The sequence below is a fragment of the Ornithorhynchus anatinus genome, chromosome 20, assembly GCF_004115215.2.
Source record: "Ornithorhynchus anatinus isolate Pmale09 chromosome 20, mOrnAna1.pri.v4, whole genome shotgun sequence".
In the NCBI taxonomy this organism is placed as follows: Eukaryota; Metazoa; Chordata; class Mammalia; order Monotremata; family Ornithorhynchidae; genus Ornithorhynchus; species Ornithorhynchus anatinus.
Window position 1 is genome coordinate 27,769,861 of NC_041747.1, and position 23,033 is coordinate 27,792,893.

At 58.9% G+C, this 23,033-nt stretch overlaps 2 protein-coding genes across 2 annotated transcripts in view; one reads left to right on the forward strand and one right to left on the reverse strand.

Moving 5' to 3' along the window:
- ME3 (malic enzyme 3) overlaps window positions 1-3,244 on the forward strand; it is a 71,984-nt gene extending 68,740 nt beyond the window's left edge. The window contains exons 13-17 of the mRNA XM_029048544.1: window positions 368-473; window positions 965-1,107; window positions 1,610-1,783; window positions 2,226-2,324; window positions 3,004-3,244. Coding sequence (XP_028904377.1) covers window positions 368-473; window positions 965-1,107; window positions 1,610-1,783; window positions 2,226-2,324; window positions 3,004-3,165 — 684 coding nt within the window. The 3' untranslated portion in view covers window positions 3,166-3,244. The remainder of the gene's footprint in view (window positions 1-367; window positions 474-964; window positions 1,108-1,609; window positions 1,784-2,225; window positions 2,325-3,003) is intronic.
- A 746-nt stretch (window positions 3,245-3,990) lies between these two features.
- On the reverse strand, window positions 3,991-17,889 carry CCDC81 (coiled-coil domain containing 81). The gene is made up of 15 exons (XM_029048216.2): window positions 17,558-17,889; window positions 15,545-15,606; window positions 14,178-14,331; window positions 13,081-13,337; window positions 11,493-11,575; window positions 10,797-10,921; window positions 9,829-9,952; window positions 9,352-9,463; window positions 8,706-8,852; window positions 8,348-8,452; window positions 7,300-7,472; window positions 5,606-5,684; window positions 5,215-5,441; window positions 4,737-4,862; window positions 3,991-4,268 (listed from the first exon to the last, which is right to left on the reverse strand). Exons 1-15 carry the CDS (start codon window positions 17,634-17,636, stop codon window positions 4,127-4,129), a joined length of 1,995 nt encoding a protein of 664 aa, XP_028904049.1. The 5' UTR covers window positions 17,637-17,889; the 3' UTR covers window positions 3,991-4,126.
- Between the last annotated feature and the right edge of the window lie 5,144 nt (window positions 17,890-23,033).

Sequence of the window (23,033 nt, forward strand, 5' to 3'; positions counted from 1 at the left end):
TCGGGCTCGGCCGAGGCGTCATTCCGGCGCCGTGGCCCGCTGGGAGTCCTTCTGGCGGTCCGGCTTGGCCTCAGAGGGAGGCCGCGGCCGGGTCGAAGCGCACAACGGAGCCCCGAAGCTTCACTTCCCCCAGCCCTCTCCGCCGGTCCCCGAGAGCTCGCCGAGGTCTCCCTGAGCTTTCCTCTGGTTCTCACGCCAGCCGGCCAAAGGGAGGGGAAGGGGACGCGTGTGGCGAGCGGCAGCCAACCCGGACCCCACCCAAGCCCCGGGGCCGGAGTGGGGGGGGGAACCCGATCCGCTCTGGGCAGTGGCGACGGGCGCCCATAGATCCTCTCCCGCTCTCTGCCCCTCCTCGTCCTCCTTCCAGGGAAGAAGCCACCTGAACCCCGAGAAAGAGCCGTTTGCTCAGGACCACGCCCAGGTGAAGACGTTGGAGGAGGTGGTGCGGGCCGTGAAGCCCACCGCCGTCATAGGTCAGAGTCCCGGCGGGACGGACCCTGGGCTTCCGTTCCTCCAGGGGGAGGCCTCCCCTTAGCCGCGGGGAGCCTCCCCGGGGGACCCCCTACCCCGCTTTCCCTCCCGTCCCTCCTCCCGCAGGAAGAAGAGGGCTCGCGTGGGGTTTGGGAGGACCCCGTCCGGGCAGAGCAGCCCCCGATCCTTCTCGGCGAGGAGCGCTCTTCCGAGTCGAAAGACCGCACGGGTGCCCCCGAGCAACATCGAAGAATAGAAACCCGGGACGTTGTCACTGGGGGAGCAGGGGCTTGAGAGCCCAGGGAGATGGGAAGCCACGTCCTGAGGGAAACGGGGAGGTCTGGGGTCCGCCTGCTGGACTTCAGGCTCTGCCCCGGGGCCTCTCGCCCCTCACCTCGGCGGCCTCCGCCCCTCCCCGAGAAGGGCTTCTCCCCAGGGCTGCCGCCCCCGACCCACCCCAGCCGCCTAACCTTCCTCCTCCTCCTCTGCCCAGGCGTGGCCGCCGTCGCCGGAGCCTTCACGGAGCAGATCCTGAGGGACATGGCGTCCTTCAACGAGCGACCCCTCATCTTCGCCCTCAGCAACCCCACCAGCAAGGCCGAGTGCACGGCCGACCAGTGCTACCGCCTGACCGAGGTACCCGCCGGGCCCCCCGCCTGCCCCGGGAGACCCAGCCGGCCAACGGGCCGAGTGCCGGGGGGCAAACGGCCGTAAGCCAGGCCCTCCTCGTCCGGACGGCGACCCCTCCGGCCCCGGGATCTGCCCCGCTGATCTCCTGGCTCCTGACTTTTGGTGTTCTGAGAGGTTTGGTGTCTCTTTTCTAAGACACCGTAGGCCCCGTGCCCAAGGCGACCGCTTCCCCGTAAACCCGGGAGCTTATTAAGGCAGGCGTCCGGTGCTGTTTATCCATCCTGCGGCTTAGCCGGGCCCCTCCTCCTCTTCCCCGCGGTCCTTCCCCTGCTCTTCCCAGGAAGAAATCCGCATTCGTTCGGTGTGCGCTTCTCGGGAGCGGACGCTATCAGCGATTGGGCGGAACGAGTGGCTACCAAGGAGGGCGTTGGGAGGAAGCCCGGAAATCCACGCCGGTCACGGCCCCGTCGCCGTGGACGATTGAGCGCTCTCTTTTCCGCCCCGGCAGGGCCGTGGGATTTTCGCCAGCGGGAGCCCGTTTCCTCCGGTGACCCTCGAGGACGGACGGACGTTCGTCCCCGGGCAGGGAAACAACGCCTACGTGTTCCCGGGCGTGGCTCTGGGGGTCATCTCCTGCGGCATCCGCCACATTTCCGATGAGATCTTCCTCCTCACGGCAGAGGTGTGTGTGTGTGTGTGTGTGTGTGTGTGTGTGTGTGTGTGTGTTGGGGGGCAGGGGAGGAGGGGAGATCCCCGGGGGGTGGCGGGGAGGGGGCCCCTCTTGGGGGGAGGCCGGGATTTTACTCATCCCACGAGCGGAGGAGAGTGGGAACCCCCAGGCCCGCTCCGGAGCCCGCCTGATATGGAGCGAGTTCAGATGGGCACTGGTGTCGCTCGATGTTCCCGGAGGGATTTTCCGAGCTCGCTCGGTCGGGGCGGTCCGGCCTCCTGTTGTAACACCGACATCCCGGCTGGGCCACGGGGGCATCTCGTCCCGCACCGGGAAGGTGGAGTGGGAGCTGAGGGGGAGGCGAGGGTGCGGGAGGAGGCGTCGTTTTGTCTGGGGAGACGGGATCTGGTCGGGGAGGCTCAGTGTCACCGTCCTCCTCCTCCTCCTCCTGCAGCACATTGCCCAGGAGGTCTCCGAACACAATCTGGCCGAAGGGAGACTCTACCCACCCCTCAACTCCATCCGGGACGTGTCCCTGCGCATCGCCGTCAAGGTACGGGACACGGGGACCCTCCTTCCCCCTCCCCGCTTCCTGGCTGGGCCCCAGCCACTGACAAGACCCGAGGCGAGTTAGGGTCAGCGAGATCCAAAATGGTGGCATTCTGGCCCGTTAGCTCTTGGAGCCCCGTTCCCTCCCCGACTTTGCCCCCAAAATGCAACGTTGGCACCTCTGCTCGGGGGTCCCCGCCCCCAGGGGACAGTGCAGCTAATGGGGGGGGGTGTGTGGGAGAGAGACCCTTTCTTCAGGGTTTCCTCACCACAACCCTGCGGGCCGGGAGGGGCAGAGGCTCAGACGAAGAGGTCGAGGCTCAGCGAGTTTAAGCGACTTGCCCGAGGTCGCCCAGGGAGGGGCGGCGCTAGAAGCGGGCCCGTCGGCCCAGGGCCGCATCCGCTCGCCCTCCCTCCGGCACCGGGGTTCCCGGCTCCCGTCCCTGGCCTCCCGCTCCCCCCGCCCCTCGGTCCCGGCCCCCAGCCCTCCGGGAAAAAGGGGGCGGCCTTCCTGCCGACCCCCGTGGCGAAAGAAAAGTCACCCGGAGAACGTCCACTGGGGAGGTGGGCGCGGGGCCCTTCCTCCGGCCGCCCCAGCTCGAGCCAGAGGACGGTGCCTGTTGGCTAACTCCGGCCGCGGCCCGGAGAATCTGGGGGTCACCGGCCCCTCTCCCTCCGCCTAGGTGATGGAGCACGCCTACCGCACCAACGTGGCCTCCCTCTACCCGGAGCCCCAGGACAAGGAAGCCTTCCTCCGCACCCTCCTATACAGCCCCGCCTACGACTCCTTGGATCTGGACAGCTACAGGTGGCCCGCGGAGGCCATGGAGACCCAGCACGTCTGAGCCGTTCCCCCCTCCCCGGCTTCCCTTTCACGCCCCCCCCCCCGGATAAAGGGTTAATAATAATCATTAATCATAATGATTACGGTATCCGTTAAGCGCTTACTAGATGCTAGGCACTGGGGTAGATACAAGGTAATGAGGTGGGATACGGTCCCCGTCCCCCATCCTACAGATGAGGCGACCGAGGCACAGTGGGGTCGAGTGACTTACCCGAGGTCACAAGGTGGCGGGGCCAGGATGAGAACCTCCCACCTCCGACTCCCAAGCGCGTGTTCTTGCCGCCAGACCGTGGGTCGCGGGGGCTACGAGAATTCCGGGCCCCCGCGGCCTTGCCCCGGATTCGTCCGAGAAGGACGTGGGCCCAGTTCAAGGACTCGGTCCACGGGGACGGCGCGGCCACGGCCGGACCGCCTCCGGGTGACGCGGTGGTCCCCGCCGGGATCCGGGGTTTATTCACCAGAAGCGGGCAGAGGTTACTCCTTCCCGCCCCCGTCCTCTCCGCCCACAGACCGACGGTCCCGCGCGCACGGCCTCCTGGCTCCGATCGGCCCTATTTCTCGTTCCCTGCAAGAGGCGCGGTCACGGTGAGGATGACGAGGGAGGCGTTCAAGCGGTGGCTGGGTGGCGGGCCCCGGTCTCGCCCTCCTCACCCTGTGGACCACGCACCCGTCCTCGCCCTTTCTTCCCCACAGCCGAGGCCGCTGGGGCTGGGTGTATCCTCCCGCCCAGAAGCCCCCACGCTGACCACCACCCCGTACTCCCACGCCTGGGTCTTCCAACCCCACCCCGGACGGGCCCTTGGGAGACGGCCGGTGGCGGCAGGACTGTGTTTTTCGTTGTCTTTTTAATGGGAGAGAGGGAGAGCCATCCGCCCGCAGACGAGGACCGGCGGGGAGCCCCCGGCCGGGCGCCACCCTCCCTCGGTGGCCCTGGGACGCCCCCGGGGTAGACTCAGACCTCTCTAAACCAGCAGGCGGGAGCCCGGCAGCTGTTTGGTCAGCGGCCACAGGTTGCTGCTCCCGCAGTTCCCCAGGCCCCTCTTGCACCGGCAGCAGCGGTGATATTTCTTGCACTGGTCCAGGATAAAGACCTCGTCCGTAGAGCTGGGCGGAAGGGGGAAAGAAACGTGTGGGCGGTCTGCGGGACAAGGGGACGTCCTGCGGGCCTAATCCCCACTCCCCGCCTTCTGGTTCGACGATCCCAGCCCCAGCTCCGGGACTCAGCCCGGGGAGGGGGGGGGGCGGGACCGAAGCAGGCGGGCTCGAGTCGTCAACGGCCTAACGAGCCGAGCCAGATGCTGGCGGTGGGACCCTCCTCGTCTCCGCCCCCTCGGAGGCAGCCGGCCTGAGGTCAGGGTTCACATCTTCCACCCTCCCGACGGCAGGCGCGGGGGGGGGGGTGGGGTGAGATGGGGAGTTGGGGCGGAAGGACGGGGTCACCGGGCGGGTCAGGGCGCCGAATGCGCTTCCACGTCCCTGCCCCCGTCGCAGCTCCCGCCCGCAACCGGGGGGACGACGGAGGGAGGGGGGAGCTCTGGGGCGGGTGGACGGGGCCTGGCCGCCGGGCTTTACCGTTCAAAGGCCCTCTCGTCGCGGTCGTGCTGCCGTTTCATCTCGGCGCTCTTCCCCCAGTGGTCCTGCAGGTCCAGGTGGGTCCGGTGCATCCGCTCCAGCTCGGCATCCCTGTCCGCCAGGTACCTGGGCCCAGCGGCGGTGGGCGCCTCAGCTCCCGGCCCGAGACCCCCCGAGACTCCGGGGGGTCCCCGGGCCGGGGACCCTGGGAAGGCGGGAACAGAGGGCCCAGCCCCTGCCTCCCCCGAGTAGCCGAAGGACCCGGAGGGAGAAAGCCTCAGGCCCGCTGGCGGACGGGGAGCTGATGTCCGAGCGCTCCGGGGTCAGGCCTCGCGGGAAGGGGGTGAGGGACCAAGGGCCGGCCCCCTCCTTTTCTCTCCCCGCCGCGTCGTCCTCGACTCCCATGAGGGGCTGTCCCACCCGCCCCGGGCCCCGTCTTGGCTCTCCCGGGCAGCCCCCGCGCAGCCCCCAGCCTCACTCATTCTTGCTCCGCTGCAGCATGTCGACCTCCCGGCGCCGGTCCCGCAGCCGGCTCAGGAGGGCCGCCCTCTTGCACTCCGTGGCCGCCCGCAGCTGGTGCTCGTAGAAATCCCGCTCCCTCTGCCGGATTTCCGCCACGTGCTCGGCGCTCTGGCTCCACTTCCCAAAGATGGGCTGGGCGCAGTTGGGCTCGCAGGGCGGCAGGGGAGCCGGACGGTTCTTTATCTGGGGCGGGGGGAGACGGAGGGTTGACGGGGGCGTCCGGCGGGAGAGCCGGGCGCCCGGGCCGCAGACGGCCCGACGGAGCCGGGCCCTCGCTCGGGTTTAAAAAGCAGGCCGGGGGTCGTCCAAACTCCTCGCCCCGGGCCCGGAGACCCGTTCTGGCCTACCTGGGCGTGCAGGGCTCTCCGGTAGCACCGGGCTTCCTCCGTTTTGTCCCGCAGATACTTCGCTCTTTGGGCGGCGAGTCTAGAGGGGAGAAGGGAAGGGGCCTCGTCCAGGTTTCCGGAGGTGGGATGGCATCGTCGCCCTCGCCCGCCCCAGAAGAGGGGCGAGCCGGGCTGCCCCGTACAGAGCGGGAAGCCCTGCCCCCGGGGACTTCCCTCTCCACGGCGAACACGGTGGGGAGAGCTCTCTGCGGGGCCCGCCCCGGAGAAGATGCTCCGCCGGCCGCGTGACGATGACCTTTACGTGTTCGCCCTCGGGGCAGTTATCGGTCCACAGCGCGCCCAGCTTGGCAGCGGGCGATGGGAAATGGTGCAAAGGCATGAGGAGACCCAGCCGGCCATCTCCACCCCTACCCTCCAAGGCCAAGATGATGAAGAAAACGGAGCACACGCTAGAGCTTCCGGGAAAAAATCACCTCGAACCGGATCTGGACGGTCCCTGACCCCCGCCTTACTAACGGGAACCGAGGAATTCGTTGAGAGCGTGCTCCGTGCCAAGCACTAGGTTAAGCACCGGGGTAGATACGAGATAACCAGGTCAGACCCAGTCCCTACCCCATATGGGGCTCAGTCTAAGGGACAGGGAGAACAGGTATTCCGGAACAGACGAGGAAACTAAGGGACGGAGAAGTGAAATGATTGCCCGAGATCACACGGCAGGCAGGCGGCGGAGTCCAGGTCCCGAGACTCCCAAGCCGGCGATCTTTCTACCGGGCCACACCGTCTGCCTTGGCCACTTGCAGGGGGCTGGAATTGGGCAGCCAGTGTTCCCCTCAGCGGGCAGCCCCACGGTGCTACAGAATTAAATCCAGCCACCCTTTCCTCGTGGCTTCAGTTTCCAGCGTTCTCCGGGCCCAGAAGGAGCCGACAGGTCCATCCCCGAACCGTCCCGGCCTATCCCCCCTCTGGGATCTCCCAGTCGGGGTCCCGCCCACGGCCGGCCCGTTCCCCGTGCCCACCGCGCAGCTGAATCTGCCGATGGCATCAGGGGTTGGGCTTGACCGTCGGCGGGTGGGTGAGCAGGAGGGTAGCGGAGCCTCTCGGGGCCCCCCTTTGGTTCCTACGGGAGACGGGCCTCGGAATCAGAAGGTCATGGGTCCTGATCCCGGCTCGGCCCCTCGTCTGTGGCCTTGAGCAAGTCACTTTCCTTCTCTGGGCCTCAGTTCCCTCATCTGTAAAGCGGGGATTGAGATTGTGAGCTCCATGTGGGACAGGGATCGGGTCCAACCCGGTTTGCTTGTACCCAGCCCTTAGTTTAGTGCCTGGCACATAGTAAGCCCTTAACAAATACCACAACAATAATAATAATAATTCTTAATAACAATCATAATAATCCCAGCTCTGCCACTGTCCTGCCGCGTGTCCTGGGGCAATTCACTTCGCTGCTCGGGGCCTCGGTGGCCTCATCTGTGAAACAGGGATAAGTCACCTCTTCTCCTTCCTACTTCGAGCGGGACAGGGACTGTATCCGACCCGATGATCCCGTTTCTACCCCCGTCTTTAGAACGGCGCTTGGCACGTGGCAAGCACCGAACAGATGCCGTAACAATAATATTAATGGCAAACCCCCAGAAACCTGCATGTAGTTCTAGAAGAGAATCAACCCAAGGCTTGGGGTTGAGAGAGCGAGGACTCACTCTTCGGCTAGCTGCGCTTGTTCCAGGTGCTCCATGATGGCCTTGTTCTGCCTCTGCTTCGCGTCCCTCTCCCTCTTCTCCTCCAGCTGCGTCAGCAGGTCGCGGGCGTACTCCTGCCGCCTCTGGGAGTTCAGCGGGGCGCTGGGCGGTCGCCGCGAGAACAGGAAGGACTTCTGGTGGGGGGCACGGGGAGGGAAGGGGAGAGAGAGAGAGTCAGAGACTCACACCAAATCGCTCAAGGCCAGCACTTTGTTCATTCAGTTGTATTTATTGAGCCGTCTACCGTGTGCTAAGCCGTGTACTAAGCTCTTGGGAGAGTACTAGATAACAATAAACACACTAACTGCCCTCGGTGGGCTTGGCTCTGTACCCTTCAAGTACTTGACGTTCACCCCACGTTCAGCCCCACGTCGTTTCTGTTCGTACCCGTAATTTATTTTACTGCCTGGCTTCCCCTCTAGACTGAAAGCTCCTTGTGGGCAGGGAACAGAGTCCTCGGTTGTACTCCGTTGTGCCTCGTACTGCGCTCCGCGTAAAGGAAGCAATATGGCCTAGTCGACAGAGCATCTGGGAGTCAGGAGGACCGGGGTTCTAATTCTGGCCCCACCATTTGTGTGCTGTGAGACCTTGGGCAAGTCATTTAACTTCTCTATGCCTCAGCGACCTCATCTGTAAAATGGGGATTAATACTGTGAGCCCCGTGGGGGACCTGGACTGTGTCCAATCTCATTATTCTATCTCTATCCCCGAGCGTGGTTCTAATTATTCTATATCTATCCCAGAGTTTCTAATCCCTGCTCTGGCCTGCTGTGTGACTTTGGGAAAATCTCTTAACCCTTCTGCGCCCCAGTTTCCTCAGCGGTATAATGAGGAGACTACCCGCTTCTCCTGACCTCACAGGGATGGTGTGAGGCTAAAAAGAGATCCCCGACGGCGCTTTGGAAGAATGAAAAAGGGCCGTACAAATTCAAAGCTTTGCCACTGCTCCCTGGCCGGGGGTGGGACACGGGGGAAGGGAGAAGGACACGGCGGCCCCGCGAGCTCTTACGTGAAATTCTGGTTTCTCCTGCCTGTGGCTCCGGATGGCCTCTGCGATGCCCAGGTTATAGGCGGCGTTTTTCTGGTTCTGCTCTCGGATGGCCAGACTCTGCATCTGTGCACGGGGAAAGGACGGGACAGGGACATTAGAAGCAGCTTGAGAAACCTCCTCGGGCAGGATCGGAACCCACTCCCGGCAAGGCCGGACTCCCCGGGGCATCAACAGGGCAGGGAGCCCCGACAGGCTTATGAAAAAATGAACCGAGTTCCATTCTACTACCAGGAACTCTCTCAGCTGGCCATTCCCTGACGGGCACCTTCCGGCCGCCTCGCCCCGGGGGACACGGGATTTCTCCGGGCAGGAATACCTGGTGCTTGTGCAGGGCTTCCTGGTCCCTCAGGGCCTGGTACTGCTGCAGGATCCGCATCTCTTCCGTATCTTTCCTCTTCCTCTCCTCACTCAGGTACACGGGCACGTTCCTCTGGGCACGCTGCATGCACAAGTAGCACATTTCCTGGAAGCACAAGGAGGATAAGCACTCTGCCTCCTCCTCCTCGCCTCTGCCCAAAGGCAGAGGAGGAGGCAAAGAGGTTTGGACTCCACCCGGAACCTAGACTGGAAGCCCCTCGAGGGCGGTGACCACGTCCATTACCTCTAGTAGACTCTCTCAAGTGCTTAGTGCTTACACACAGTAGGTGCTCAATACATAATGAGCGTGAAGCACTGTGCTAAATGGTCGGGAGGTGCGGAGAAGCAAGACGCTGGCTCCTGGACCTCAAAGAGCTTACAATCACGCAGGTGGAACCCTGTTAAATCCTTTCAGCTCCACTTTCCCGCCACACAGCACAAGGGGGTTCCGGTTGCGGGCCAGTTGCGTTCTAGGAAGAGGATTTTCCAGAGGCCGGAGGCAACCCGAGGGAATTTGATCTCGCTCCCGAGAAGCCAGGTTTTCTCTCTCAGCCACAGACCAGTCTGAAGTCACGGTGGGGAGTTAGAAACAGTTGGGACCTCACCTGTCCCGCCCTGAGGTGGTCCTGGCAAACTGGAACTGCCGAGGTTTTGGCTCTGGCCGGGGAGCTGTCGGTTTCCTCCTCGGGAGCCGCGGGCGACGGTGATCTGTGAGGACTGAACGGGAGCATCAGTTTCCCTCCAGAGATCAGATCTCACCTCAGCTTCGGTGACATCGAGCTTAATATCTCTGTCTTCAGGCAGAGCAGAAATCAAGTCAGGTGATCCCCAGCCACACCTTGGACCCCAGAGGGCCTTCTCGCCTGTCTAAACCGCCTCCTCAACCACCTCACTTTCTCATCCCAGAGGTGGATGAGGCTGGTCATCTTGGCCTCATTTTGCAGATGGAGAAACTGAGGCCGGGGGAGGTTAAGCGGCTTGCCGAAGTCACCATCCCACCCCGCACCTGTGATGGTCGCCCCGGGATCTGCCGGGCTCCTAATCCAAGAAGAAAAGGGGGTTCGGGGGCCTCTTTACCTCACCTTTCCGCAGGACTGCTCCTCTCTCCAGCGCTGGGTTTCTCCGCCTCGTCGGGCCGGTTTCCAGGTGGCACCTTGGGAGGAGACATGGCCGGCCGGGCCTGCAACTTCTTGGAGGAAGCGCTCTCTACGATGGGGAGGAGGAAATTCAGTCAATGGGAGACCTTGTTCGAGAGCCGCCTTTGTGCAGCGCGCTGGACTAAGTGTATGGGAGAGCGGAGGAGCGCTCTCCCTGTCCTCGAGGAGAGAAACAGATGTGGAAAACTCCAAAAATTCCCCCCTCTCTGCCTTCCTTGAGGTACACGAGCTCACGCCGGTGTTTCCAACGCCGACTGCCTGCCGTCGCCTCGTCGATCGACGGATCGATCAGTCGGTCGGTCCCTATACGGGACCCTGGTGCCTGTCTTCCGGGGTCCCGGGCGTGGAAAACTCCGTCCCCTCCGGGGACAGAAATCAGAGGAAACGGACGACGTGGTTTGGGCGGGTACCTACCCGGGGGGTGGTTAGCAGCAGATATGCCCCATTTGAAGGGCCAGACCCAAAAATCGACCTTGCCCCGGCTCTCTGCAGAGAGTCAGAATGAGGGAAACAGAAAGAACGCAAGCCTCCCTCCATGGTCCACCCCAGTCTGGCGGAGCTGGGGCGAGAGAGCGTGTGCACATGGGGGGACAGGGAAAGAAGGTGGGGATAGGGGAGGAAAGGAGAGAAAGGGAGAGGATGGAGGGAGAGAAGACGGAGGAAGAGGGGGAAGAAGATGGGGAGGGAGAGGGTCAGACTCCTGGTGGGGTACACAAAGTCCCATGGGATGAGTTTTCCTGAGGGGAGGCAGGGAATGAGCTGGAAAGAAGGAAAGCAGTGAATCCAGCATGGCCCAGAGGTGGCTGAGCGAAAAGTCTCCAGGCCGGGCGGTAAAGCGGGTTGTGGCGGGGGGGGTTGGGGTGGGGGTGGGTCTCGAATGTCCATTAACCAACCTTTCTCGCCTTCCGTTCCATCATCCGCCGGCTCTCGCGGCGTCATCTTGTCCGTCTCGCCCACTTCATTCTCCTCGGTGATGGTCACCGTGGCCGGCTTCCCTTCTGACTCCTTGAGCTCGATCCTAGAGACAAGTCCGATTTCCAGATCTTTCCCGAGCCAGAATGAGTGAGTGGGCAGTGTGGTCTAGTGGAAGGAGCACGGGGTCGTGAGCCAGGAGATCTGGGTTCTCACGCCACTAGCCTACTGGGTGAGCGCGGGTAATTCACGGAATCTTCCTCATCTGTAAAATGGCGTTTTCCATCCCTGCTTTCCCTGTCTCTCAGATGGTGAGCACCGTGTGGGACGCGCAGCGTCTGGTATTATTAACTTGTCTACTTCAGCACGTAGCTAAGCAGTGCTCAATGAGTACCTTGAGTATTATTATGAGAACGGGCATATAACGAATATCAGTTTATTACAGGCCGGGAATGTGTCTGTTAATTCCGCCGTACGGTAGCCTGCCAAGCTACAGTGTTCAATAAATATCTTCGATTGATTGTTATTAAGTTTTGCTCCCCCACTGAATCTCCTTGAGCAGGGAATGTATAAATGGCTAGTTTTGCACTTCCCAAGCACCTCGTAAAGTGTACTGAACCCAGTGGGCACTCAGTAAATACTCTCTGTCCCCCTCCCGGCGATGTCCGGAGTCTCACCTGGGAAACGTGATGATGCTGCCGGGCCGGCTCGCTCCGGGGCCGTCTCTGCCGGACACCACCGAGTCGGCCGTCCCGGGCCTCTGCACCGGGGCAATGGGGAGCGGTCAGGAAACGCCGGCCGCGAGTCCCGGAACCAGAACCGGCACCTCGCCGGCGGAGCGGACCCAGGCACGACCACGTCCCCGGGGCGGGAGGGCCGGATGGCGGCCGTCAGTCCGAGGGCCCATCCCGGAACCACTTTTGGCAAAGGGGCGGCTACAGGTCTCCTCCGAGTGTCCCGGCCGAGGGTCGGCTGAGGCCCGCACTGAGGCGGCGGGGTCTATCGGGTAGACCTGGGTGCCAGTCCCAGCTGTGTGACCTTTGGCAAGTCACTTAGCCTCTCCGAGCCTCAGTTCCTCGTCTGGGGTGTTGTGAGGGTAAAAGGAGATGATTGACGTGAAGGCACTTGGGCAAAATAAAAGGGCTCTCCTAAAAAAACAACCCCAATGGGATTATTCTTTCGAGAACTATCCCTAGCGGGATGGAGGCGTCAGCCCCAACCAGCTGGACACTGCTTTATCCCGGAGAAGCCGGGCGGCGTCCTCTGGCCGCGGTGACTGCGTCTCTGAAGTCTCCGAAACCCTTCGCCGACGTTCCAAGCCTCCAGCCACCACTGAGAAGCCACAGCAGCCCAGAAAGAAGTGCAGGAGGGCGGCTGGGGTCCCAGGGAGAGGTGGAAGAAGGCCGAGATCTCTCTGCCACGGGGCAGCAGGGCAACCGGTCCTCAGAGCAAACCCAGTGGCGCGGGGATAAGGGACACCCTCTTTCCACAGGCTGGGCGGTCGGGTCTCCGTCAGCCCCTAAGGCCCACAGGAGTGGCTCTGGGAAAGGTGGGTCCCCCTCCGTTTCGATCTGTCCTCGGGCCGAAGGAAAGAGAATTGTGTGGAGCTGGGGCTCGGGTCTCCCTAGGGGCAGATACGCAAGCCTCTCCCGGGCGTAAGCCCTCCCCTAGCCACGGGGCAACTACTCGTCGCTTGACCGTCTGCACGGGGTTGGGCTTGGGAGGCAGTTCTGCTCTGGAAACTTCAGCCGGGGTGGGAGCTCCACTAAGAAAATACTGTTCAGTAATCCAGACCCACTCCCCACTCTCTCTCTTACCTCTTCTACACACACACATTCTCTGTACCTTGTGCCAAACATCCTAATATTAATAATAGTTGTGATATCTGCTAAGCCCTTACTATCTGTCCTAAGCGCCGAGGTGGATAGAAGCGAATCGGGTTGGACCCGGGCCCCGTCTCACGTGGGGCTCCCAGTCTTACTCCCCATTTTGCAGCTGAGGTAACTGAGGCCCAGAGAAGTTAAGTGACTGCCCAAGGTCACACGGCAGACAGGTGGTGGAGTTGGGATTAGAGGCCAGATCTAATCCATGGACCGTGCTCCATCCAACAGGCCACACCGCTCCCCTCACCCTACCCGAAAGCCGCAGCGGGACGTTCATGTCCGCGGACCCCCTCGAAACTGGGGCCGTCTGCCCTCCCGGGTCAGAGCCGGGGCGGTGCGGACGGGGCGCGGGGGGCCGCCGAGCGGGAAGGAGCCGGCTTACGTTGCAAAGGGCCTTCATCAGGTTCCCGCTCCCGTCCACGGCGCTGAGGAATTCCTTGTAAAACTTCATCTTCGCCTTGCCGCCTCGGATGGCGAGGACCCCGATGCCCTTGAAGGTGAACTCCACGTTCTGCTTGGTGGCGACGGAGCGGGAGAAGAAGAGCAGGGTCTCCCTCACGCAGCCCTCCACCACGTCCCGGTGGAAGGGACCCTCCAGGGAGATGGTGGAGAAGTTCAGAGGCGCGACGGGGATTTCACCTGCGGCGGGGACAGAAGGGGCGGGAATGGCAGGGATTCGGATTCCGGCTCTGCCACCTGTCTGCTGGGTGACCTCGGGCAAGTCACTCAACTTCTCTGGGCCTCGGCTACCTCGTCTGTAAAATGGGGATTAAGAGTGTGAGCCCTACGTGGGACAGGGACCGTGTCCGACCTAACTTGAATCTACCCCGGCGCTCAGAACGGTGCTTGACACATAGTAAGCGCTTAACAGGTACCGTGACTGTTTATTATACACATCCGCCACTCCTTCCTCCAATCTGTAAATTCTATTTCCACATCTTACCCCTTAGGCTCTCTTGAGGGCAGGATTTGCAGCTACTAGATCTCACACTTTCCCAAGCCAGCATGGCTCAGTGGAAAGAGTCCGGGCTTGGGAGAGGTCATGGGTTCGAATCCCGGCTCTGCCACTTGACAGCTGCGTGACTGTGGGCAAGTCACTTAACTTCTCTGCGCCTCAGTCCCCTCCTCTGTCAAACGGGGATTAACTGTGAGCCTCACGTGGGACGACCTGATCACCCTGTATCTACCCCAGCGCTTAGAACAGTGCACATAGTAAGCGCTTAACAAATACCGACATTACTAAGTGTCGAGCGCTGTGCTAGGCACTAGGCCGCAGATGAGGAAAGCAGGAAGGGAGCAGCTGGGGAGAGGCGTGACGTGACCGCCTCCCTTCCTCTCTGGCTTCTCGCCCGCTCAGCCATTTGCATTTATTGAGGGTTCACTGTGTGCAGAGCACTGTACTAAGCGCTGGGGAGAGCGCAATGCAATGATCGGCAGACGCATTCCCTGCGCACAACGAGCTGACGGTCTAGAGCTTACCCGTCAAGTGGATCTTGCTCTGCTGGAGCCGGTGGATCTGGACAAACTTCTCCGACAAGATAAACACGGGCCTCTGCAGAAGGAGGAATCTGTTCCCCAGCTCGATCTTCTGCCTCTGTAGGGTGAAGGTTCCGAATCCCGGAATCCGGACCCCCTGAACGAGATCCACCGCGGGCAAACGGTGGGGGTGAGACGAGCTGATCCGAAGGCCTGGAGGCGCCGGGGAACGGGGGCCGAGGACCGGGGGGCGCACACGGCCTTCCCACCCCTCCAGACCGGACCGAAAAACTCTGCCCAAAGAAGTGCTTAATGTTGCCCCTGAATTCCCGGGGAGCAGCCTCGGCGCCCCAGGTGTGCCCTACCCCGGCACCCCCGATCTTGCCCATTGATATCATAAAAATAAAAATAAAATCTAGATTTTAAATGTGTTAAGTATCTGCCTCTCGCTCAGTGCTCTCCCCGCGGCTCCTCTTCCCAACAAAGTCGCAGAGGGACGGCGTGGCTTAGTGGATAGAGCACGGGCCCGGGAGTCGGAAAGACCTGGGCGCTAATCCCGGCTCCGCCACACGTACGCTGGGGGACCTCGGGCAAGTCAGCTAACTGCTCCGGGCCTCGGTTACCTCATCTGTAAAATGAGGATTAAGAGCGTGAGCCCCAGGTGGGACCGAGACTGGATCCAACCTAACTTGGGTCTACCCCAGCACTTAGGACACCGCTTGGCACTTAGTAAGCGCTTCACCGGTACCATAATTATTATTATTATATCACTGTTACAACGGTAGCCTCGGGCCACTCTGACAGGAAAGGTCCCAACACCGTCAGGATGGAAACCGACGGAGATTTCCCGTCACTCCATCGTTACCTTTACTGACCCCAGGGCGATGCCCCACCTTGCCAGATCACGAGCTAAAAGCCCCCCAACGCTTCTTCCTGTAGGCACATTTCACCCCCGGCACCACCAGCGCAAATGCAGAAATACAGCCAGGCGGGGAAGTCGCCTCCGGAGGCCACCAAGTCCATCCCCCTGCCTGCCGCCCTGCCGGATCTAACCCGCTGCAGGACATTTGACCGCTTTCTCCGGGGGTCTGGATGAGTCCTTGGACTCCAGCAGAAAGAGGGGGCACCTCAGGTCGGGAGAACCTGAGTTCTAATCCCGGCTCCGCCCCTTGTCTGCTGGGTGACCTTGGGTAAGTCACTGAACCTCTCTGTGCCTCAGTTCCTTCATCTGTAAAATGGGGATGAAGACTGTGAACCCCAGGTGGGACAGGGACCGTGTCCAACCCGATTAGCTCGTATCTACACTTGGCATATAGTAAAAGCGCTTAAAAAATACTGTTTTTTTTTTAAAAAAAAGCTGCAAATCTCACCTTTTGCTTGCCCAGCTGATGCTCCACAAATTCAGACACGCTCCCCCAGATACTAAAGATTTCTGAGATTCAAATGAGAAGGCCAACAGCCGTCAGGCAGAGTCTAGCAGCGCAATAATAATCCTCATCATCACAATCATAATCACAATCATAATCTTAATAATGGTATTAATCAAGTGCTTACTATGTGCCAAACCCTCTAGACCGTAAACTCGTGGGCGGAGAACGTGTCCACCAACTCTGCTCTATTGGACTCTCCCAAGAGTATCGTACGGTGGTTTGCACACAGTCATCGCGTAATAAATACGATCGATTGATTGGTAAATACAAGATACAAAGATTCGACACGGTTCTGGTCCCGTATGGGGTTCACATCTAGTGGGGAGGGAGAACAAGTATCTTTTCCCCGTTTTACGGATGAGGGAACCGAAGCACAGAGAAGTTAAACGGCTCGTCCGGGGCGACAGGCAGGAAAGTGGCAGAAGTGGAAGTCTCCGTGGTCTTTCCACTGAGTCACACCGACCCCTGTGCTGTCTCATCAATCAATCAGTGGTATTTATTGAGCGCTCACTGTGTGCAGCGCACTGTAGTGAGCACTTGGAGAGTACAATAGAATCGGTAGATAGGCTCCCCACCCACGATAGGTTTACAGTCCGGAGGGGCCGGGGGGAACAGACACCAATAGAAAGAAATAACTGATCTGTACCTGAGTGCTGTCAGACATTAATATTTAAAGAAATAACTGATATGCAAATAAGTGCTGTAGGGGCTGGGGGTGGGATGACTATCAAGTGCTTAGATCCAAGTGAATAGAAGACCCAAAAGGGAGAAGGAATTGGGGAAAATGAAAATAATAGGAATAATAATTGTGGCATTTGTTACGCTCTTACTATGTGTCAAGCACCGTCCTAAGTGTTGGGGAAGATAATGCTTAGATCCAAGTATATAGAAGACACATAAGGGAGAAGGAGTTGGAGAAAATAACAGTAATGATAATAATAGTATGTGTTATGCTCTTATTATGTGTCGAGCGCTGTCCTAAGTGTTGGGGAAGATACATGCTTAGATCCAAGTATATAGAAGACACATAAAGGAGAAGGAGTTGGAGAAAATAATAATAATAATAGCATTTGTTATGCTCTTATTATGTGTCGAGCACTGTCCTAAGTGTTGGGGAAGACACGTGCTTAGATCCACGTATATAGAACACGCGTAAGGGAAAAGGAGTCGGGGAAAATAATAATAGTAATAATAATAATAAACAGTATTTGTTACGCTCTTCGTGACAGGCACTGTCCTAAGTGTTGGGGAAGATAAAAGATAACCAGGTCGGACACAGTCTCTGTCCCACAAAGGGCTCACAGTCTAAGTAGGAGAGGGAATAGGCATTGAATCCCCATTTTACAGATGAGGTAGCTGAGGCACAGAGACGTTAAGCGACTCGCCCAAGGTCACGCAGCGGGCACGTAACAGAGCTGGGATTAGAACCCGGGTCCTCTGACTCCCAGGCCAGTGCTCTTGGAAGGGGGCTTAATGGGGGAAGGCGTCTTGGGAGAGAGGCCCTGGAAGCGGAAACCCAGAATTGATAGACAATCAAACCCAGGGACCAGCAGGTGTGGGTGAAAAATCCGTCGGTGGACAACCGAGCCCCCTAAACTCCCGTTAAGCCCGGCGGCCGGCAAGGAGACGTCCTTAACGTTGGCAGCGGCCCCGGGCCCACCTGACGGGCCGCCGGGGCCCTGGATAGATTGGGAAATAGCCTATTTTAGGGGGGCTAGGTCAGAAACTGGGTTGAAGAGAAAAAGAGGGGGTCGTTTCACACAGAAGGCCTACATAAAGGAAGGCCTTGGGGTCCAATCTGGGGGGACGTTGACCCCCACAAAGGGAGGGGCAGAGACCCAAAGCCGCAGGTGGAGGGTGGTTTAAGGGAGGACCCAGGATGACCTCCCCCCCCCCACGGTGGGTCCAGCTTGGGGGAAGGATCCATGGGGAAGGGTCAGGGGTCACACTTACCGTCCTCGGTCAGCGAGGGCAGGGTGGGGCAGACGCGGCCCGGAGACTCCAGGAGGGTCTGGGGGGTGATGTCCAGCATCGGGGCTCCTCGGACGTTTCGCAAGAGGTCCCGACCCTTCCTCCCACCCCCGGGCCCCTATCAATCAATGAACCCGACGACGACTCTGGCTCCCCGTGGGTTCTAGCTCACCCTCCTCCTCCTCCTCGGTGTCCCCCCATAAAGGCGAGGGGCATCTCCTCCCAGCCCCCCGGCAGCGGCTAGGCCAAGAAGGCGGTGGGCTAGGCCAAGGAGTGGGAGGAGGGGGAGGAGGAAGAGGAAAGGGAGGCTGGGGGGGAGGGGTCGTCGCTAGGATGCTTTCCTGGTTGCTAGGGGTGGGGTCATAATATGGACTCCCTTGACCCCCCCTCAGCCCCACGGGCAGGAGGGACGGGGTCGGCACTGGCCATCCAAGACCCGGCATCGAGTGGCCTATTGTATTTCCGTCTTCCCTGTCTCAGCGTGGGAGGCCGGGTTTCCAGGGTGAGTTGCCAAAAGGTTTCTAGACCCGGGTTCGTTCATTCGATTCATTCCTTCCGTCGGATTTATCGAGCGTTTACTGTGTGTGCACGGCCCGGCACTCTATATGCACCTGTATTTATTCTGTGTACATATATCAATGCTGAAGGGTGGGAGGGGGGGAAAGAGCAAAGGGAGCAAGTCAGGGCAACAGAGAAGGGAGGGGGAGATGAGGAAAAGTGGGGGTTAGTCTGGGAAGGCCTCTTGGAGGCGAGGTTCTAACCCTGCCTCTGCCCCTTGTCTGCTGAGTGACCTCGGGCAAATCCCTCAACTGGTTTTTTCCCTCTGGTTTTTCCCCAAATCCCTCTGGGCCTAGGTTTTTTCATCTGTAATAATACTAATAATGTCGGTATTTGCCAAGCGCTTACTGCGCCAAGCGCTGGGGTAGATACAGGGTCGTCAGGTTGTCCCACGTGAGGCTCACGGTCTTAGACGAGGTCACTGAGGCACCGAGAAGTGAAGGGACTCGCCCAAAGTCACACAGCTGACAGGTGGCGGAGCCGGGATTAGAACCCATGACCTCTGACTCTCAAGCCCGGGCTCTTTCCACTGAGCCACGCGGCTTCTCGGAAAGGGGACCCAATACCCGTCCTCCCTCTTACTTAGATTGTCCCGTGCGGGACGGGGACCTGATTAGCTGGTCTCCACCCCTCTGTTTACTGCAGTGCCGGGCACGTAGCAAACCACCACTAACCGTCACGGTGGGTGGTGCCGCCGCCCGTCTAGTCACTCGTTGCACTCTATGCCCCGGAAGGAAGACGACAGGCGGGGAGGAGAGTTGTACTGTACTCTCCCAAGCGCTTAGTACAGAGCTCTGCACATTGTAAACCCTCAGTAAATACCACCGATCGATTGAGAGAACGTGAGTGGCTTCGGGCAAGCCACTAGCCCTAGAATCGACTCCTCTGCGTGGGAAGCGCCATCAGCCATTACTAAGAGATTTAGGCAGGGCCCCTGCAGAAATCATTATGATTGCTAAATCTATTACACACTTACCAGTGGCAAGGCGTGGGATTAAATGGTGGGATAATTAGGCGATGATGAAATTAAGGTGTCTTCCCCAGCCCTCTAGGGATCACAAAATCCACACGAGAAGACGTCACTTATCAATATCACCACTGTGTTTCCACGCTGAAAACGGGTTGAAGCGTCCACCGTAAGAGATGCGTCGATAATAACTGCGGTATTTGCTAAGCGCTCACTACGCGCCAGGTCCCGTACTAAGCACCGGGGTGGATACGAGCAGATGAGGTTGGATACAGCCCCTGTCCCACGTGGGGCTCCCGGTCTCAATCCCCATTTTACAGATGAGGGAACTGAGGCCCAGAGAAGGGAAGTCACTTGCCCGAGGCCACACGGCAGACAAGTGGGAGATCTGGGATTAGAACCCGTGTCCTTCAGACTCCCAAGCCCGTGTTCCATCCACTACGCCACGGTCGACCCGACGTGGGACGCGGAGGTTAGCGGTCCTTGGCTTCGCACGACCACGATATTCCCGATGTTTGGAAAGTTGGTCGGGCAGGGTAGGTTTCTCTCTCCTGGTGTTTTGTGAGAGGGGGAGGCCGGTCAAGCTCCAGTGGGATGGCGGACCCCTGGCTCCGGACTTCTGCCCACCCTCCTAAGGAGGAAGGAAGTCAGAGCTTCATTCCCATCGAATCTGCAAATCCCATTTACTGGAGATTTCCCCTCGCCTTCTCCCCAAGTCCCCGCTGAACACAAAGCTTGAGAATAATCTCTTGCTGAGGCCTGAGGATCTTTAGAGACCTGCTGACAAAGAATAATAATAATAATAATGTTGGTATTTGTTAAGCGCTTACTATGTGCAGAGCATTGTTCTAAGCGCTGGGGTAGACACAGGGGAATCAGGTTGTCCCACGTGGGGCTCACAGTTTTAATCCCCATTTTACAGACGAGGTCACTGAGGCCCAGAGAAGTGAAGTGACTTGCCCACGGTCACACAGGTGACAAGTGGCAGAGCTGGAATTCGAACCCATGACCTATGACTCCAAAGCCCGTGCTCTTTCCACTGAGCCACGCTGCTTCTCTACGTCTTCACGTCTCACAATTCCTTTAGCTTAAAATGGGCTTGTGGGCCCACTTGTATTCATTCATGCGATAGTATTTATTGAGCGCTTACTATGTGCAGAGCACTGTACTAAGCGCTTGGAATGTACAAAGCGGTAACAGATACAGTCCCTGCCACCCTGTAGATCCATCGATCCTATTTACTGAGCGCTTTACTGTATGTAGAGCACTGAAGTAAACGCTTGGGAGAGTACACTTAACTTCTCTGTGCCTCAGTTACCTCATCTGTAAATTGGGGATGAAGACTGCGAGCCTCACGTGGGACAACCTGATTCCCCTGTGTCTACCCCAGGGCTTAGAACAGTGCTCAGCACATAGTAAGTGCTTAACAAATACCAACATTATTATTATTATTATTACAATGGAACAGAGTTGGTAGACAGGTTCCCTGCCCATGTCCTTACAGTTTAGAGGGGGGAAGACTGACATAAATATAAATAGATTAGGGGTATGTACGTAAGTGCTGTGGAGTTGAGAGAGGGGTGAATAAAAGGTGCATATGAATATATCTTTATATCATATAGATATATCTGTATAGATATATCTGTATATTTACCAATTAATTTTTATATTAATGTCTTTCTCCCCCGCTAGACCGTCAGCTCCTTGTGGGCAGGAATGTGTCTGTTATGGTTAACTCTCCCAAGCGCTCGGTACAGTGCTTGGCACACAGTAAGCGCTCACTAAATACGATTAAATGAATAAAGTGCAGACTGAAGAAGTACTTCCCAGCAATTTCTTCTTAACTCGTCACTTTTGTACATACTGGTTTGACAGGGAAGGGCATTTTCCACTTCCAGGGGTAAAGGCTGGCTCTGCTAGGTCAGACGCGTGCCTCCGTAAATAGAGGCACTTTGGAGTAGAGCAGATGGGTGAGTGTCGCTCGGGGGAGCCGGGAACCAGCAGGCCAAACTTGGGAGAAGAGGCAGGTGTGAATCTCTGCTAGGTAAGACCTAGAGAAAGGCAGCGGGGAGCGTCACGTCCCGTAACACGCCAAGTTGTGCTCCCAAGTCGTCTTATGCCGCCGAGTCGTCTCCGACCCATAGCGACGCCGCGGACGCATCTCTCCCAGGACGCCCCACCTCCATCTGCAATCGTTCTGCTAGTGGATCCACCGAGTTTTCTCGGTTAAAAACCCAGAAGCGGTTTACCACTGCCTCCTTCCGTGCGGTCAACTTGAGTCTCCGCCCCCGACTCTTTCCAGGGCCGCCGCCGCCGCCCAGTCCGGGGAATTTTGACTCGTAGCAGATGGCCTTCCGCTCCCTAGCCACTGTCCACACTAGGAATGGAACGGACGCGCCTCCGCTTGACTCCCCCGCATGTAGTCGAGACCGGAAGATTAGCGGAAACTCTCCAGGTGCGACCCCCGAGAGGGGGTTCCCAAGTAGACAAAACCAAATGAGGAGAGCAATACTTCCAGGGAGCTTAGAAAATCTCACCAACTCCGAGAGTTCTAGGGGAGGCGAAACTGGTTCCCTAAAGAAGAAACCCCGACCTTCCAGGGGCAGGGATCGTGTCTTCCGACTCTATCAGATCACACTTTCTCAAGCGCCAAGTACGGTGACCGACTGACTTCGGGCCTTTCGAGACTGAACCCGACAAAGCAGTGGGGAACCCGTTTTGAGAAGACACTCTTCGGCGGAGGAATGAAAGAACACATCTTTCTTACTCCAATCGGTTCACCTCTATAAATAATACAGAGGATCAGGTGCAACGTAGTTACTATATTTATGGGGAAAGGTGAGGTATCTTTTCCCCACCAACCGCTTCCAGCGGACTCTATCCCTTATAGTCGACGGCCCTTCCCTCTCTTTCCCTACCTCTGGATGCCTCCTCGGAATGAGGACGTCAGGTAGTCTGTTAAAAACGGAGGCAGGGCTGGCCTTATCTTTCTTTCCGGGGATGGGTCAAATCCCTGGGCTCTGAAATCCATCGACAAACTTCCGATATCCCTCACACCGGATCCCCTGGTGGAATCAGGCCAGGTACGCCGTGGGTTGGCAAGGCTCAACGTTAACATCAGAGTGGGTTGAGGGAAAGCCAGAGTTGTGGGGGTGGGTGGAAAATGGCTATTTTTCTCCTCGACGCCGAGGACCGTTCTCATTTCCCCACCGCCCACTGCGGTAGGGAGGGGGGACAGGAGCGGAGGCCGAAGATCGGGCGACAGAGAGCCATCCAAAAGGCCAGAAATCCAAGCGGGAGGAAGGAAATGCCCTAGTGCCGTAGCTGAGGAAACCCGGGCCTCCACTACTGGGCGGGGGCTCGTATCCGAGACCGGCCAGGTGGAACTAGGGCTCCGGGGAATTACAAGGGCTCTAGCTGTTTCTCTGAAAATCACCTTGGGCCTGCTCCAGCCTGCCTTTCTGCCACACACACGGAAGGGTTTTTGAAGCTACCCTTATAAATCACTGCGTTTCAAGTCTCTTGGAATGTAGGTACTTCCCCTGTAGCCTTCCCCGGTGCTCGGCACACCGTGAGCGCTCAACGACTACCGCGGTGACTCTCATCCGCCGTTCCGGAGTCTCCGACGGATGAAGCCTGTTACATCTCACCCCAGATATAGACGCCTCTGCCTCCCGTTTCTGTCTGACCCTAAGCACGGTGTCACGATTTGCTCAGAGCCTGGCCGAGATAGGGATCCAAGAGGAGTGTCCTGCTGGATAATTCGGTTTATGGGATTGGATGTGCTTACATCTCCAGCCCGACCCAAGGAATATTAACGATCCTCTACACCCCTAAATCCTCTGGGCCTAGTTTACCTCGCCTCTCTTCTCCCCCCCCACCCCCGCTTTCTAACCATAATTTCGGTATTAAGGACACCCTATGTGCCCAAGT

What these genes read in the sequence shown, in the direction of transcription:
- CCDC81 (XM_029048216.2), bottom strand. Translation starts at nt 17,636, where the DNA reads ATGCTGGACATCACCCCCCAGACCCTCCTGGAGTCTCCGGGCCGCGTC. An exon ending in ATCAGCTGGGCAAGCAAAAG is followed by an intron (nt 14,332 to 15,544) that starts GTGAGATTTGCA and finishes GATCTCGTTCAG; the next exon opens with GGGGTCCGGATTCCGGGATT. An exon ending in AGCATCATCACGTTTCCCAG is followed by an intron (nt 10,922 to 11,492) that starts GTGAGACTCCGG and finishes ACTTGTCTCTAG; the next exon opens with GATCGAGCTCAAGGAGTCAG.